Source organism: Marmota marmota, unplaced genomic scaffold (assembly GCF_001458135.2).
Source record: "Marmota marmota marmota unplaced genomic scaffold, marMar, whole genome shotgun sequence".
NCBI lineage: Eukaryota > Metazoa > Chordata > Mammalia > Rodentia > Sciuridae > Marmota > Marmota marmota.
The window spans coordinates 5,953,071-5,970,627 of NW_025999853.1; the positions used below are offsets into that span (position 1 = coordinate 5,953,071).

Consider the following 17,557-nt stretch of genomic DNA (forward strand, 5'->3'; position numbering starts at 1 on the left):
ACAAGGAGAGAACTTGAAAAACAAGGGGAGAAGTTTCAAGTAAACACATCAAATGAGAAGGAGAAGATGCCTGCATGGGTAAGTGGGCGTTAGGCAAAAGTAGAACAGTTGGAACTCTGTTGAGGGGACACCACCAGTCCCTTCCTTATGACTGTGTGCTTTTAATTGATGTGCACAGCCAGATTTAAACAAGGCAGCATCAACTTTGGTGTCGTAACAAATCTCAGTTTGGAAACTCACTGTGTGAACCAATATAAGTGACCAAACTGCTCTGAGCCTCAGTTTCAGCAGGTGTAAAATGGGAATGAATGATTATGCCAAGTCACGGGTTTATGAGGTATAATCTTAAAGACTGAACACAGTTGAAAAATAAACTATATAAAATTTTATTTTCTTCTGTGTTGTTCTCCTGTGTGTGTGGTGGAGGGATCTTGGAAGCCACCAGAGGAGAAGCAAGTGGTACTGAAAGCACCTTCTATTTATTAATAAGCTTTTCAACATGCCAAGTCCTGTGCTGGTCCCTTTCAGAATCACTTCATTGAATCTTCACAATCCCCCATAAAGTGGGTCCTTGAATAGCCCCACTTAACTGAGAAGCAAACTGAGGCTCAGAGAGGTTGTATAATTTGCTGCACTTGAACATCCACTCCAGGGCAAAGCCAATCTCACCAAGCTGCCAAATGACAGAGCCGGCACCATTAACGATTCTCTGTGATTTCACACTATAACATGCTGTGCAAATGGAAGATTCTTTTATTTTAACAGCAACATTTTCATGTGGAACCTATTCCAAGGGATATCTTGTCTAAATAAATAGGGATGAATCCCTAGATGACGTAAGATGTCAAATTTGCCAAGGCAGCTGGCAGGCAGGGAGACACCAGCCCAGCAGTGGTGCCGGTTTGAATTCAGAAGCTCTAAGAAAGATTTGAGATGAAAGGCACACATGGCACCAAGACTCGTCCCCAGGAAGTTGCACTGAGGTCCCTCAGTCAGTTGCCTGCTCCAAAGTGACATTGTAGTGCCTGCGGCAGCCAGTTGCCCACAGGCACCTATGATAGTATACTCCAAAGAACCTCAGCATGAGCTGAACACAGCGTCAAACACTCCCCTGAACACTGCGTACCAAGGACGTGAGTGAGAACGTACACACCTAAGGGCTTCATTCTAGCTTCAGGTTTCAGGAGTGAAGAGACACCTGGCTTTGGAATCACCGCAATCCCTGTTCAAATCCTGAGTTGACACCAGGGGTTTGGACTGGACATGTTAGCTAGGCTCCCTGAATCTCAATTTTCACATCTGTAAAATGGGAATCATAGTAGCATAGGTTCAACAGGACAATTGAATGAGTTTATGTGCATAAGTCTTGGTCAGTACAGTGCCTGGAAAAAAAAAAAGTTTTATTAACATGCTACCCAATTTCAAAAAGGGATTCACTAGGACAAAAAAGAAACTAATAATTTTGAAAATAACTCAAGCCACTCTACCAAAACGACTGTCAATTACCAAAATGACTTCAGTACAGTTTCCTTCTTGACTCCCATCCTCCCATTCCTCTCTGTGCCTGCCTCCTCTCTCCCTCCCTCCTTCCTTCCATGCTTCCCTCCCTTGCCTCCTCCTCTCATTCATTTCTTCTCCGAAAATATCTCTGTAACCCTAGATATTGATATTCAATTGTATAGCATCAGTATTTTCATTTCTTTTCTGGAAATCCCTCTCAAAAAAAAAAAAAAAAACACTGAACACAGGATCCATAGGGAATCCTCTTTTAGGTTCTTGGACCCCTGTGAAAGGTCCATGACTGCAGGTGCTGTGCATGGTGCTCAGAGCTCAGAGCCCAGGCCACAGCCCTCCCCACCCCCTGCACCCTCTGGGCCAAAGCTGAGAATGCCCAGCAGCCTGGGCACCCAGAGGAACCCCCAACAAAGCAGAGAAATCATTCATTCTCCTAATCACATCAAAGTTTTCAAACTTTAAAACCGAGCCTTGATTACAAGAAAAACTGTTTTTTTTTTTTCTAAAAAGCCTGGCAATTCTGAAAAGGTCTCCTCCCCAGACCACAGCAACCTCACAAACTCTGCCTACCCAGTTGAAAGTAAAAAATAGTTCATGGAGAAGTCCCTCTCACAACAACTGCTCAATGCTTTAGAAATCTCTCTGATGCTTAAAACCTTTAATGTTATAACTGAAGTTTCCAAGCCCTCTGGAATCTTTCTTCCTTGTAAACTCTCAGCACTTTCTCAGTCAGACATCTTTATTTTCTATGTTGTCAAAGACTCTTTACCAAGAAACTATTTTGGGTTTCAAAAGGGAGTCGTCTTATAAAAGAAATAAAACTCCTAAAAACAGAAAATTCGGCCCATCTAGCAGTCATATAAGGACGGCATGAATTCATTGATTTTCTTTTTGGTAGAACAAAGAATTTTTTGCAGGCACCCTGACTCTTCCCTGACCCTAGATTGTCACCAACAGTGGAATCAAACACCACAAAGAAAACTTGGGAAAAAGGTTAAGTACTCCATCAGTTCTATCATAAATACGTTTGAGTTTATGCCATGGGCCCATTTCTGGAACTTTATAAAATCCTAATAACTTCAATGGAAAGTTGGCTTACTTGTGAGCATTGAGATTCAGTACACAAAGAATAAATAAACTTGTATGAACATTCCACTTTTGGACTAATAAAAAAAAGATAATGTAAAACTCAGAAGTCATTTGTGCTCATTTTTAAAATTTGTAAATTCTATAACTGTAACATTGCAAGAAACATTTCCCTCTTTCAAAGTCTAAATATTATTTACAATGATTTTACAGAAGCTTCGAGATTCAAAACTAAAGCACTAACATAGTTTTCTTCACAAAATGCATTTGTGGTGGTGTTATGAGCAGTCACTAATCACTCTTTAGATTATTCAAATGACCCTGTTCAAATCTAACTCAAGAGTAGGTCACTGGTGTCAACTGATCTCGAATTTCTCCTACATGATGGATTCAGGGCATCAGTGTTTATGAAGTGGTAATTCTTCATTCCTATTAAATAAAAATTGGCTACATTCAGCAATCTCACTTAGGCTGCATCTACACAATGATGACCTTTAGCACAACTTCAGGAAGCAGACAGGATGTGAGGCGCTACTATCCTTCACTGGGTTGCAGCTTTTCCCAAAAAGCTTGTCCTTTAAGATTTAAACCAAACAACTACAACCACATAAACCCAACCTGTCCAGGTTCACAGAGGCAGATTATGCTTTTTAGGCTTTCCTGAGGATTAACCAACCCCCAAAGAATAAACTATATACATATTTTAAAATGTTCCTACTCTGAGGATCAGATTCCACACAACAGGAATCTCCTGGCATAGGTCAATCTGGCCCTAGTTACCTAAATTTGGAGCAAGTTCAAATGGAAGCATAACGCCTGCATTTCATTATTCTTTCTCCTTTTCGTGATATCTCCCCACACACACACATTTTAAGAATTGAAAAACCACAGAGTAGTAAAAATCAAATGATAAGGACTGAAACAGAATAAATGGAGAGTTTGCCCTCACATTAAAATAATATATGTGTATACAAGAAGGGCAAAAGAACTAACTCTTTCTCTGCATCCTGATCCTGCTAAAATGAGTGTCAGATGACTCATTTGGAACTGAATTTGTCACTTCCTGAAAACCAAGTTACAATGATTCAGTCTTTAAAACAGCAATGCCTGCAAGTGTGAGAGGGAGGAGGCAGGGAGGATGAGGGAGTGAGGAATGTGGGCTATCCTGTCCCAGAACTGGGAGGGCATCAGGACCCTCAAGGGGCCTCCAGCTGGGATGTGCAACCTGTGTTCTCTGACACTCCACAGATCTCTCTCCCGGGATCTCAATTCAAGCCAGCAGGTGCCGCCTCCACAATGACATGCTTTCCATTCCTTGCACAGACCAGAAAGCACAAGGGTGAAATCATAGCAAACAGGAACAGAGAAGGTGCTTCTTCGTGGAAAAGGTAGAAAAATGAAAATGAAGTTAATCCTTTGGTCTAAACCCTTTCCAAAAGAATTTCTGTGGACATGAAAACAGAAGCTGGGGTTGAAGGGTATAGCTCAGTAGTAGAACTGGCAGTGTGTGAGGCCCTGGGTTCTGTCTTCAGCACTGCAAACAACAAACAAAAGCAAAAATGAAGGCTATGCCTACGCAGTACATAAAATGTCTAGGTAGGCTGAAATGGTCTAACTTTTTTTTTCTCCCAGGATTTTATCCTCTTTCCCTCTCTAGACACCTAAAATTGGGAATAAGAGAGCTTGGTGATTTTTTAAAATTAATAATAATATTAAATAAGTCAGATACTACGTTAAACACTCAATATGCATAATCTTGTTGCATTTTCTGAACAACCCTGGGAGAGAGAGGGCAGGTTCACCAAGAAGCAAACCGAAGCTTAGAGAAGTTGTGTAATTTGCTGTGGATCACCCAGCTAGATGGTAACTGAGATGGGATTTTTTAAAATACCTTTATTCCATTCATTTATTTTTATGTGGTGCTAAGGATCTAACCCAGGGCCCTGTGCATGCTAGGCGAGCGCTCTACCGCTGCGCCACAATCCCAGCCCCTGAGCTGGGATTTAAACCCTGGTTTGTCTCATATCTACAAAACTCATGTTCTCACAAAGTCACACTACATGCACCTGAAGTCATTTAACATGCGTCTGAGAATCACTTTTAGGTGTAATTTGTTGTTAAATTACCTAAAGGCTACACATATTGTCATATTACTTAATGGCTTCTGCTTTATTGGATTATTCTTCCTGAGGTATGTGTCTGCATGCAAGTATCAGAGGAGCCTTGACACTCTCAGAGATGAAGCCAATCTCAACTTCACTAGAAATGAATCCCATAGAAGACAAAAGTACATTTCATATTTTTAGTAAAGATATGGAGGCTAGGAGCTGAGTTTGTGGCTCTGTGGTAGAGCACTAGCCTAGCATGTGTGAGGCACTGGGTTTGATCCTCAGCCTCACATAAAATAAATAAATAAACAAAATAAAAGTATTGTGTCCCTCTACAACTGAAAAAGAAATTCTTAGAAAAAAAAGAAAGACATAGATGTTTGAGGGGAGGGAAGGGGCAGTACTGGAGATTGAAATGGAGCAAATTATGTCATATGCATCCACCAATATGTCAAAATGAGCCCATAATTATGTACACGTGAAATATACTAATAAAAGCATAAATTTAAAACATTTTTAAAAGGGAAAAATTATACACATGCTTTACTTATGTCCTTATTTTTGTCAACAATAATTTAAAAATTGGTCTCCATCCTTTCAAGGACTATCCATTTAGGGAGAAAGTTACAAGTCCTGTGTGCTTTTGCTAAGATTATATACACTTAATTGTTCACCCCTTCCACCAACACCCTCTCCCTCATAAAACAAAAAAGAAGAGCGAGGATAGCCTTGTGACATAGAGAGAGGGTCTCAGACAGAACCAGACAAGCTGGACAGTGGGTCATCTACTCAAATCCTGGTTCTGCTATTTCCCAGCCCCTCTCATCTGTCCTTTCCTCTTAAATAGAGCCTCATTGCATAAAATGGGTTAGATAATAAAGTACCATAACATACATCTAATAACATTAACTTTTAAAATGTAAGTGAAAAGTTAAAATTTCTTACTTGCATTCTGCCTCGGGAAAATTAGATACACAAAATAAAATTGACCTCGTGTCCCATGTGATGAAGGAACCTAGTCCTCCTGCCCCTAATTCACTGGTAAATGTACCAAAGTGCCCAGGGGATGCCTGAAACCACAAGTAATGTACTATGTTTCTTCCTGTACCCACATACTTAATGAAAATGTTTGATTTACAAATTAGGCACAATAAGAAATGAATAGCAATGATTAATAATAAAACACAACAACCATAGTACACTATGATAAAAGTTATTTAAAAGTTATTAATTCGTTATTTCTGGAATTTTCCACTTACTATTTTCAGACCATGGTTGACCCCGGTGTGGGTAGCAAAACTGTGGATAAGAGGAAGCTACTGGGGGGGGGCTGGGGTTGTGGCTCAAGTGGTAGAGCGCTCACCTAGCACACATGAGGCACTGAGTTCAATCCTCAGCACCACATAAAAATAAAGATATTGTGTCCACCTAAAACTAAAAAAAGTATTTAAAAAAAAAAAGAGGAAGCTACTGTATGTCTTGTTAATCCAGCTTCTGGAGCTCAGAAACTCACCGGGCTTGCCAGCTTCTGGCTCTGACTCTGCTGGTTTTCCCTTTTACAGGGCTATTGTGAGCATTGCACTGGTGGCATATTTAAATTAAATTGCTTAGCAAATTTAATATGGCAAATTTGGAATATATGTTCTCTGTTCCCACGTTCACATTCCATGCTGTCTACAGCTCTATCATATGGTTATATCAGTTCCACAAGGAAATGTTAAGCTTCCAAACCAGAAGCTTCATGTGGCAGCACTGCCCTGGGAAAGGTAGCACACTTCCCATTGCCCTACTTTGTCTTCATTTCTCCAGGTAGGTTTATCCTTCTTAGTGATCATCACTCACTGAAATGCTACATTTTTGTATTTGTTTATCTCACATTATGCTCTAGAGGATCATAGACAGCATTTTTGTTAAACCCAGTGTGGAAGCACATAGTTTTCTGGAAGCAAGCAAGCCAGTCAAGATTTTTCTGTGTTCAAAGTCCATATTCAGCTGCTGTGATATACTGCATCTCCATCTGGTCACCTAAAAGGCCCTTCAGATGCAGAATCAGCATGTGACTCCTTCAGGAGTCCCAAGGAGCTCACATGGACCCAAAGGAAATGCTCTGTGATTCTCCATTCCCATCCACACACTTCCCTCCTCACCAAGGGGGATTCAAATCCACCCAAGGCCAGAGTCCTAGCCAGAGTCCAGATGAAGAAGGCTGGGGGAGGTGAGAGGGCTTTCCCCAGTCTGGTCTCCTGTCTAGCTCTGCTATGTACAAATTGTGATCTCAGCCAAGTTCTAGGCCCTCTTTTACCCTAAAAATGGATGACAGACTTGTAGTTAAGCTTAAACGGCTAATGTGTGAACAAAGCCCAGTAAGGTACTCGCTAGGTACTCAGTGTAGAGAGAGCACTGCTAGGTATTACATTTAGAGAGAGCACCCGTGTCTGGATTCCAGGAGAAACTTATTTTTATGCCCCTGAGAGAGTTCATCACTTTCACCTTCTCATCAAATACATTCTGATGTCTTTGACAGCAGATACTGAGGCCTTGTTCATCCTCAGGGCCTGCCACTAAACAGGTACTTGTTGGCAGGATTGAATAAAATCCATGGTATTCTTTTTTTTCTTTTTTATATTTACCTGATACCTCCAAATAATCTGTCTTTGAATTCATTTTCTCTTTCCCAAATCTTAATAAAATTGCAAGTATTTAAAATAGAGTGCAAGGGTGAAAACAGCATTAGAGATTTCTCCCACCTTTCCCATCCAGCAGAGCCTGGGGACCCCTGTAAGGGCAACTGAAGAGTGTCTCAAGTGACCTGTAGAACATGTAGGGTGGGCTCTCCAGGGCCTGTGGGAGTCGAGCTCTGACTGCCCCGCATTCCAGTTTGTGATGTCATCCTTTTATACCTTCTTAGCCTTTTTGGCAAAGATACCACGGCAAACACATACCAACCTGGATTAGAATCACAGTCTTCAGATTTTGGGGATGGAAGAAAAGAATCACTGTGCTCACAATAATGCCTCCCTTAAAGAGTGCTTGGGAGGACAAGGTCCATATTTCACACAGTATGTGCATCAGAAAACAGTATATGCAACAGGCACATCATTGAGCAGTATAATTTTAGATAGACCATAGTCATCTTTATGTTCAACTTTCTAATTTATAGGTCTTACCTATAGGGGAAAGGGTCCTTTGCCCAAAGTGTCACCAGAGAGGTGGCTAGGTGCAAGAAGGGACTCCCTTCTTTCTAAAAGCCTGAGTAATGAAGGGTAGAGAGTGGTTTTCTTTTGATGGAAGTATTTTGACACATTGGTCAGTGTGTATTTCTTTCTGACATATGAAGCCAGCCTGTGTCGCTGGCTTCAACATCTAGAAGTATTTCAGTGTTTCCAAGATTGAAAATGAATACAGCCCCATAAAATCTAGTGTCCTTTTAGGATAAAGGAGGTTGGTCAGAGGGTTAAAGAATGTACCTCAGCTGGTATGGAGAAAGGAAATGAAGAACCTTTTTAAAACAGTAATTCGAGGTTCTTGACTCTTAAAAATCTCAAGCGGCTCCCCCAAATATTTTAGTAGATAATTAATTTGGGAAGAGAGTTCACTAACTGTGTAGCGGCTCCGCTCTTAGTTCAGACAGCGGCAACCAGCGCACAGCCTGCTTCCTGGATTCTAAGGTAAAGCCAAACCAAGGGAGGGATTCGTCGACCATGCTGGAGAATCCCAGCCTGTGAGCTGTCTAACCCTTCATTCCGTAGCGACACAACCTTGGAATGACTAGATTTATCCAAAGTGCATTGCAAGTGGCTGAGTCGCAATCATAACTTGTCACTCTTGTCCCTGTACAAAAGGGCCCTGTGTGGGGCTCAGGGGAGGGGGGTAATCAGACAGGATCTTCTCTCCACCATCACCCCCACCCCTCCCCAGAATAGGTCTGGCCAAGCACTGTCTTCTCTTTCCCTCCTTAACCCAACTCATCATCCTTTAGGATCTGTGTGAGGAGGGGGATGAGAAAATTCCTGTAGGGCGACCCATGGGGTCGTGGGGAAGAAAAGCCAGAATCTTTCGGGTTGGCGAGCTGTGGCCCTTGGGGAGGCGGGCGTACTGCCCAGCTGGCGCCTAACCTCGGGACGAGGAGGGAGGCTGGAAGAGAACCGAGAGAGGCGGGGTGGGAGCAAGGGTGCGCTAGCGGCTGGGAAAAGGTGTAGCTGCTGCAGAGAAATGGAAGACCTCAGCGCCTCTGGGAAGCAGGACTGTCCAGCACTCACACAGCGCCAGGGAGGCCCCTTGCAAACTCTTCTCCCCTCCTCGCACTCGGTCCTTTGTTGTCGGCCTCTGCCTCTGGCTCCCGCTCATGCCCTCCGGCCCCCCGCCCCCCTGAAGTCACCCCAACTGCACTCATAATATTTTGCTTTGCGCCGGGTCTGTTTTCCACACCAACTTCCAGCAGTCTCCATGGCGACGCGCTGGGGAGGGGGGCGGGCGCGGCTATGGAAATCCCAGGCCCGAGCCGCCAAGCGGCCCCTGCTAACTTTTCCGGGTCTCTGGGTCCCGCAGGCAGAGTGGGAAAGCGCGCTGTCCCAGGCCGCCGTGCAGAATCGCGTGCGGGGCTTTGGGGCTCGGCCTGCGTGTGGTGTCCGCGTCGACGGGGGCTGAAGTTGCAGGGTCGGGAGCCCCGGGACGACGCGACACTCACTTGACCCTGCTGTCAAACCCAGACGCCGGCGCTTAGCAGGTGGCAGAGGTGGGAGCACGCAGGCCCCCCTCGCCGGCCACACACACGCCCGCAGAGGGGGAGACAGCCTGGTCCAGACGTGGAAGCAAGGCATAAAGCTCTTTTCCCGAGTTCCCCGAACCAGCGGACGGGTTCCCTAGGCCCGAGAGGCTGCTGCTTCTCCAGGGTTTCGCCTGAGGGGGAAGGAGGGGGCCGGCCCTGTTCCCCTGGGGCGCGCTCTGCCCCATGGGGACAGCGCAAAAACGACTAGACATCCCCACCTCGCGGCCCACGGAACCGCGCGAGGCCTTTTGCTGGCTGATCTCGGGGTCTGTAGAACAGCGTGCCCCCTCCCCCACCGATGGGACCCAGGATATTCAGAGCCGGCTTCAGGAGTATTTTGACTGCCCCAGCTCTGGGCTCTGGAGACGGGGGCAGAAAGTGAGTAGGAGCAGAAGATTCCAGTTCAAGCTCTGCAGTGCACCTCTCCAAGGCTGCATCCCGTTTAACAAGAAACACCTCGCGCAGGCGACTAACCCCGGGCCTGGCCCACTTTGCACAAAGTTCTCTGTGGCCCAAAATTCTACCCACGTTCCCTCCTTCGTTCTAGAATTTCCCGGTAACTCGAGTAACTGAGCAACGCTCTCCTGGATAGGACAGCCGGGATCGGACTCGCACGCTCGCGTGGAGAGAGCAGGCTACACCCGACAAAGCACCCATTTTTGCTCGGCGTGCGGCTGCGGCGCGGGGCTCATGGGATGCGCGAGGGTACCAACTGGAAACCGCGCACCGGCGGGACTGTGAGTTGTCCGCCGCTGCGCGCGCTTGCTGCCTTTGCAGGCTGCCCGAGCTTCGCATTGCGGCCAGAGTAGTCTCCGAGAGGAGCTTTGCTTTGTCGGGCTGGGCAGCTAGCGAGCGGAGGGCCCAGGAGGCGCGCGCCGGCTCCCTGGCCTCCCCCGACGGGCCCATTGTCTTAGCTCCACACTTGTTGAGTATTTTGGAAAAACTCAAGGAATATATTACCAGCTCGGTGCGCGGAACAAAGGGGAGAGTTTTCGCAGGTCACACTGAAGTGGCCCCAAAGCAGGCCACTAGAGCCCCGGCCCCTGAAAAACTGTTCTCCCGGGCCCGAGGCACTTCGCGGGGATTTTCCTTTTTAAGAGTAAGGGACGGTTACTCCGCTCGCCGGCCTCTGATCCTGGACACTCGGACTGCGCTCCAGCACTTGCTTGTTCGATCCCTTTCGGAATGAAATAATAACTATATTCGTGTTTCTGGTCGTGCGCGATCTTACATAAAAGAAGGAGAATCAAACTGCTACACGGAGCGCTGGTCTGTGCAAGCCAGTGAGAAAGGACCTTTACATAACAAGGGAAACCCAGAAGAAAAGCTAATTGGATTAAATTCTCTGGAAGGGAGGTGAGGGAAGGGTCCTGGACCGGACCACGTCCAGCCGCACTGTGCTTATCCGTTTGCACGGCACAGTGAAATGTCACCTGGTGCGTCTTGAATAATTTCTCAACGTTGTCATTTCTCCAAACTTTTGATTTTGAGTTCAGAAGAGTGACCTAGGGATATTTCATATGTATGAAAGGCGGGTGGGTGGGAAAAGGATTTGGGTTTCAAAACCTTTTGGGGTGTTTGCAACTTAAGGTGTAGGGATCCATCGGCCCCACGACCACCAGATACACCTAGGACATAAAACAGAACATATCCACAGACACACAGCCATCAGTAGAAAGCACCAAAGTGTTCCAGTCCTGTAGAGAGATCAGATAAAAACCCCAGCTGGGACACAGTAGGTTTGGGGTGCGAGGATACCCCAAGACCTTGCATGGGCCCCCTGCAAATATTTAGCCACAGATTTGCAGAAATGGTTTTAATTTGGTCAAATATTTTCTTTTAATGTTGGGGTGCTCTGGAGGGACAGTTTCCCAAGAACTTGAGATAAAAAATATGGAAGGGCTCTTTCCCTCTCTGAGTGCCAGCTTGGCGGCCTGTGGTCCCAATTGCCAAGCCTTGGTGGCAGATGACATGTCTTCTTGCCTTCATTTGTCATCACATTTAGGACAGAGGACATGGGGTCCCAGCCTTTCCCCCACTCCCTGGTGGCTCACACCCAGCCAGGGCAGAGTAATCAGGGAGGGACTTGGGATCAGAGATAGATAACTAGCCTGGAAACTAAAAGATGCTCTCCCACTATTAGTGGATTTGGTGTCCCAAGCAACAGGGCCACCAGGGCCTGCAGCAAAGGCCAGGAGAGACCTGAAATCTTCCTGCAGGGACTGGGGAAAGACCATCTGGAGCCATAACCAGATGACCCCAGCCCCACCACACATCCTTTTCCAACCCGCCTAGGGTATAGGCAAGCAAAGATTCCATTTGATTGTTGATTTGCTCAAGGAAGGGACATGTGAGTTTGGGGACAGTTTAGGCCAGAGGGCACTTGTTGCTCGTAGTTGCAATGCCCAGTAGTCTGTGTTCCCAAGCATCCTCCCAAGCTTCTAACCAAGTTGTTGCCTTCACTCAGGCTGCCCCTACTGCTCCAACTCCTTCACCCCAAGAAACCCCAAAGCTGCAGCCCAGCCAGCATAGGAGTGACCTGGTTAGAGACTGCCGCTGGGGAGGGGTGAACTTTAAGACACCTTCCACTTAGAAGGGAAGCAGGGAGAGTAAAACTCAGATCTAGAAGTTTGGCGGCTCCCCAAAGGTTCTAGGAGTCCAGGAATAGTCCACTGGAGAAGGAACCGAGATGTTGGGCATTTTCGTTGGAGGAGATTCCTGGTCTTCCTTCCTCTGTTATTAAGTGCACAGCGCCCCTAAAACGCGATGTTCACCGGCAGCAGCCCCCAAACTACAGAGCAATTTGCAGACCTCAACGCCAGGCCTCTCTTGTTGCTCTGCGCCCTGCTCTGCTTCCCGCGAGGTTACCGCCTCGGAGAGGAGTGGGTCGGTGGGTGCCCCTTCCCTGCTGGAAGACTGCACAGCTCGCCTGGGACAGCTGGACTCCCATCTCCCAATGCTTTGGTTTCCCCAGGACCACCGGGTTCGCAGCCGCCACTCCCTCCAGCTGCGCGTCTCCATCAGCCTCGGTCCCCACCTCCCAGGCACTGTGCGAGCCGTCACCCTCCCCCGCCTCTGGGGCGTTCCGCTCGGCTTCCCGGCCCTCGCCAAAGGAATCGGAGCGCTCCGCTATTCCGGGCCCCCAAACTCTGGGGAGGAACGGGGCCCAGGAGGGGACCATCGGCTCGCAAAGTTATAGCAAGTGGCATCTCGAGCTCCCAGCGAGTTAGCGCATCTTTAAGTAACTTTGTGTCCGGGGCAAGCGAAAGCGCGCTCCTTTGAGCGCGCGCGCGCGCGAGCGCGCACACACACACACGTTATACACACACACACGCACACACACTTCCACATATCCACTTCCACATTTTTGCCAGATTCAAAAGTTCTGCTCGCTCTTTGTATTTCCTGGGGTTCCACTGTCAAGATGACCCATCTGAACTTTTTGCAACTCTTTCTAAAGTTCCCCTTCTTCCTTCTCCTTCCCTCCCAATGTCTTCCCCCAACCCCCCACCAGAAGGACTAACCTGTGGAATCCATGTCGGGTTCCTCCAGTAACCCACAATGCATGCTCTTCCCATGGACAGCACAGGCGCCCCCCCAAAGTCCTGATGTTTGGGGATCCCCTGTGCTAGAGATGCCCAGGGAGTGAGGGAGGGGAGAAGAAGGAGGAGGCAGACGCAAAGAGTGCGAGGGCAAAAGGATAAAGGAGGAAGGAAAGAGAAAGAAGAGGAAAGAAAAGAGAGAGAGGTGGAAAAAAAACAGAAAGAGGAGAGCTAGGAGAAGGGGGAGAGAGAGAAAGAGCGAGCAAGCGAAGGGACACTCAGTAATCCAGCCGGGCAAAGCCAAACCCGTCAAAATGTTTGCGGATGTTTCATGGGAAAAAGCATCATTTTATAGGAGCCCCGATGGGAGCAATGTCATTGATAGGCCAGCGGGCCTGATGAATGGCCGCTCGTCAGATGGGGCCGTGGCGAGGCGCACTGTGAAGCCCATTGTGGGCCTGTTTTGAATAAGAAAAGCCGCCTCCGAAAAGGGGGGCTCAGAGCGACGCAATCCCAGCCCTCCGACTTCCCCCTTCTATTATAGCATTAGCAACGTTTTTCTTATTTAAAGTTCCAGAGGCCTTCTCCAGCCTTCGCTAGGCACTCATTATAGGCGAAATCAAAATTGGCTTAGATGTGGCCCCCTCCCCCTTCCGACCCCTCCCCCGATCAGGCCCCCGCAAGGTGGGGCGGGGGACTCTAAGGAGCCTGGGGAGACTCCTGCGCGGCCACGAGTGGGCCCCACTCCTTCCTCTGTCCTTTTGTACCGCCTCCTCTTTTCTTCCTGGGTTGGATGGTGGGTGGGGACCCTGTGGGTGCAGAGGGGACCTATTTTGACTCCTTTCCACGCAGTTCCGCGAACACGCGTGGAGGAGTAGAAGGCGCTGAGGGGAAAGGGTGGGTTGGGGGAGCAGTAGTAGCCTTAAGACCCTATCCCCAAACTGAGTGTGGAGAAGGACGCTTGGCAGGGAGGGGCGAGGGGCTGGTTCTCCTCCAGAACTTTTTGTCTTTCTCTGGGTCTCCGTCCTTAACCCTGCCTCCCTCCTTTTCTTGTCTCTCTCCCTCTCTCTGGGGTCTCCGGTCTCTCCTCCTCTGTCTCCCTCTTTTTCTCCTTCTTGGGCTGCTCGTCTCTCTGTCCAGCCCCTGCCCCCCACGTCTCTTTGTCTCTCCCTGGGACGCTGCCTCTGTCTCTATCCCCTTGGTCTCTCTGACTCCCACCCCACCCCCGCGCCTCTTCCCGTAACTCTGTCTGTCAGTCTGTCCGCATCTCGGTCCTTCCCTCCTCTGCTCTCATCCCCCACCCCCGTTCTTCCCCCTCTCTACCCCCCTCATCCCCACAGCCAACCTCGAAGTTTGTGAGAAGCCCGGCGTCCAAGTGGGGACGCAGTTTTCCCAGGGACCCCCTCCTTGGCGGAGTGTAAAGTGCAGAAGGAGGGGGGCAAAGGGCTGGGGGGGCTAGAAGTGGAAGTGGGGGGGCAGACTGCATCTCCCGCGGGCCCCGATAAAGTGGCAGTTCGCGGGTCGGCCGCGCTGTGATTAGAATATGAATGGGGCTCGGCGGGCGGAAGAGAAAGGCGGATTACCCCGGGTGCTTTGACCATGGACAGAGGCAGCGCCGGCCAGGCCGGGAGGGGGCGGGGCCGGTGGGCCGGGTCCCTAACGCTAGGCTGCCGCGGGAGTCTAACTCCGGACCCCAAACTGGGCACCGCTTCCCGCGATCCTAAGGAGAGTCCCCGGCACCCCCTCCCCCACGACACAAGCAGGGCTAAGTGGAACAATGTGGAGAGGAGGGCGAGGGACCAGCACGTGCCGAGTTAAGGTCACGGTGCTGGAAGAAGGAGGCTGCACGAAATGCCGCCTGGGCAGAGTCGGGACGTGATCGCAGCGCGGGGTTCAAATCCCAGCTCTGTAAATTCCGTAATCTTCCTGGGCCTCAGCTTCCTCTTCTGTGGAATGGGGCAAAGATCCGCCCCCATCAAGGTCTGGACGCTGATTAAATGAGGTCATGGGTGTAAAAGGAGCTGAGCACTTGCTGTTCCCTCTTCTTGGAACTCTTTTCTATCTACCCCTCCCAACCTCCCTGCATGGCCCGCTTCTTCCCATCACCCTGATCTCAACTAAGTGTCGCCTTCTCGGAGAGGCTCTGCCTGGCCACTCTGTGTGAGGGCTCCTTCTTGCTCTAACGGCTGCCAAGTTCATTAGCCCGTTTGTTTCTGCAGGAACTTTGCTCATGCCCAGTGCCCGGAACAGCCCCAGGCACATTCTTCCCGACTGCCACGGTGGGTGAAGAGAAAGGGTCAAGACTGAGGGTCATCGCATGCCCTTGAGGTGTGGCCAGGACTGCGGGATTTGAAAGTCAGAGACCTAAGAGGCTGGGGCCACCTCTGGCAGCCTCACCTTCTCTGTGGGTGAAGTGGCAGGGGGACTGGTAAAAGTCTCCTTTAGCAGGAGGGAGAGGAGCTTGGCCAGATGCGTGGCTGCAAGATGGAAAGCGGCCATCTCCCGGAGGGCTTCGGTCCTCGGGATAGCCCTTGACAGATGCCATTGGGCAGTGATGATCTCGGAGGGCGGAAAAGACTATTACTACAATATTGTTTTGTTATTTCAATTATTGAATGCAAAGTGGAGAGGGAGGGGTGGGAAGGACCCAGATTGCAGGGGAGAAGTGGGGGGAAAAGAAGTCTGAGGCCCAGAAGGTGCAGTTCCAGCTGCAGGGCAGGACCAAGTGCTAACCCTGCACTGCTCAGTCCCCCAGGTGCCGCTGGCCCTGCCCAGCGCTGCTCACCAGTATACTTAAGCTGGAAAGGCAGGAATTCTCCCACATGGCAGAGGGGCAGCACCTGGTGGTGGTGGTAAATAAATGAAAATGGGAATACTTCATTCGTTTTTTGAGCATACATTGGGGTGAGGGGAGATAGACATTACATGTGATATGATTAGATCATATAGAATGTCTGCGAAGTACTAACAGTGATAGGGGCTGTGGGGAGGGCCTCTCTGAGGTGACAGTTGAGTTTAAGATTAATGCCATCTAGGGACTGGTCGTAAGGGTGTGTTCCTTTATGAAGATATGCTAAGTTGTGTTCTCTTATAGGCTTGTGTGTTTTTTTCTGAGTATACTTCATGCTTCAATAAAATCTTTAATACTACTGGTATTATAATAATAGCTATTTACTATTTATGTATTAACCAAACTAGTATTCTCACTGGGATAGGCAGGCACATTTTCCATGTGTTATTTCATTTAATCCTCACCACACAACTAATAGCAAAATATTATTATTGTTGTCCTCCTCACCTTCTGAGAGGGGGACAACTGGGTTCAGTGTGGCTCTTGTCTTGGACAGGCACTATGGACACACTAATGAACCACCCAGTTCTGGTCCCCTAGAAGTGTGCGATCTGAAGTGAATGTAGCACAGGGGGGACACTGGGAGAAGTGTGGGTACTGAGGGAACCATGGGGAGCATGTGACTGAACCTGGGAGGCTAGTATTCGCAGGCCTCCTTGGAGGAGCCAGATTTACCAGAAAGGGGGGCTGAAGGGGTGGTACAAAAAAACAGAGGCAAGAGCAAAGAGGAGAGCATTATAGTATATCTGGGGGCTGGAACCTGGCCTGGTTGCTCAGAGAAACTGAGGAAGGAGTGGCAGGTGATTCTATTCTGTGAGCAAGATATGAACAGTCTTTGCTCAGAATTTATCTCACCTGAGTTTTGAGCATACAGGACTAAATTTGCATTTGGGGGAGATCACTGTGGCCATATTGTGATGGTAGGAGGCGGGTTGGCTGCTGGAAGGTGTAATCTTTGGGAGAGAGGAATCCTAATGGCTTGGAATAGGTACCCAGCTGTGAGAAAGGCTCAAGAGATACTGAGGAATTACTGAGATACTCAGTTCCCCAGCCTTGGTATTCACTGGCTGTGGCCAGTCAGTGGGCAGTGGGGGCAGGGATGTTTAGGTTTCTCACTTGGGCAATGAGTAGCTACTGATATCATCATGAAGCCAGGCCAATGTGGAGTGGTAGGAGAAGGAAAGATATGAAAACAAGGCAGAAGTGGCTCAATGTGGCCGTACAACTTCCCAGTAGTGATGACAGGCAGGCAGACCCACCACGACAGGAAGTTGGCACAACTGGTGGAGACCCGGGTGCCAGCTGTGGTCCCTGGAACGGATGAATGAGCAGCATAGAAGAGAAGGTGCAGGATGAATCCCTTTAGATCATCAGGAGTGGTCTGCCTCCATTGCATTAGTCTCCGGGGTCTCTGTACTTCCCAATCCTAACTCGTGGTTGCAATTATTTACTGGTATGAGCAATGGATTGTGTTAGTCAGCTTTTCTTTGCTGTAACCAAAATCCCTGACAAGAACAACTGGAGGAGGAAAAGTTTATGTTGGGCTCACAGTTTCAGAGGTTCAGTCCATGGTCGGCCAACTCCATAGCTCTGGGCCTGAGGTGAGGCAGAACATCCCATTGCAGAAGGTGTGGTGAGAGAGAGAGAGAGAGAGAGAGAGAGAGAGAGAGAGAGAGAGAGAGAGAGA

At 48.5% G+C, this 17,557-nt stretch overlaps 1 protein-coding gene across 4 annotated transcripts in view; it reads right to left on the minus strand.

The window, feature by feature from the left end:
* Rfx4 (regulatory factor X4) overlaps positions 1-13,464 on the minus strand; it is a 159,078-nt gene extending 145,614 nt beyond the window's left edge. For 2 of the 4 annotated variants that reach the window (XM_048802632.1, XM_048802628.1), the window contains exon 1: positions 13,002-13,464. In XM_048802632.1, the coding sequence (XP_048658589.1) occupies positions 13,002-13,044 (43 nt within the window). In that variant the 5' untranslated portion in view covers positions 13,045-13,464. The remainder of the gene's footprint in view (positions 1-13,001) is intronic. The other 2 variants (XM_048802640.1, XM_015482810.2) reach the window with 1 other exon arrangement.
* Between the last annotated feature and the right edge of the window lie 4,093 nt (positions 13,465-17,557).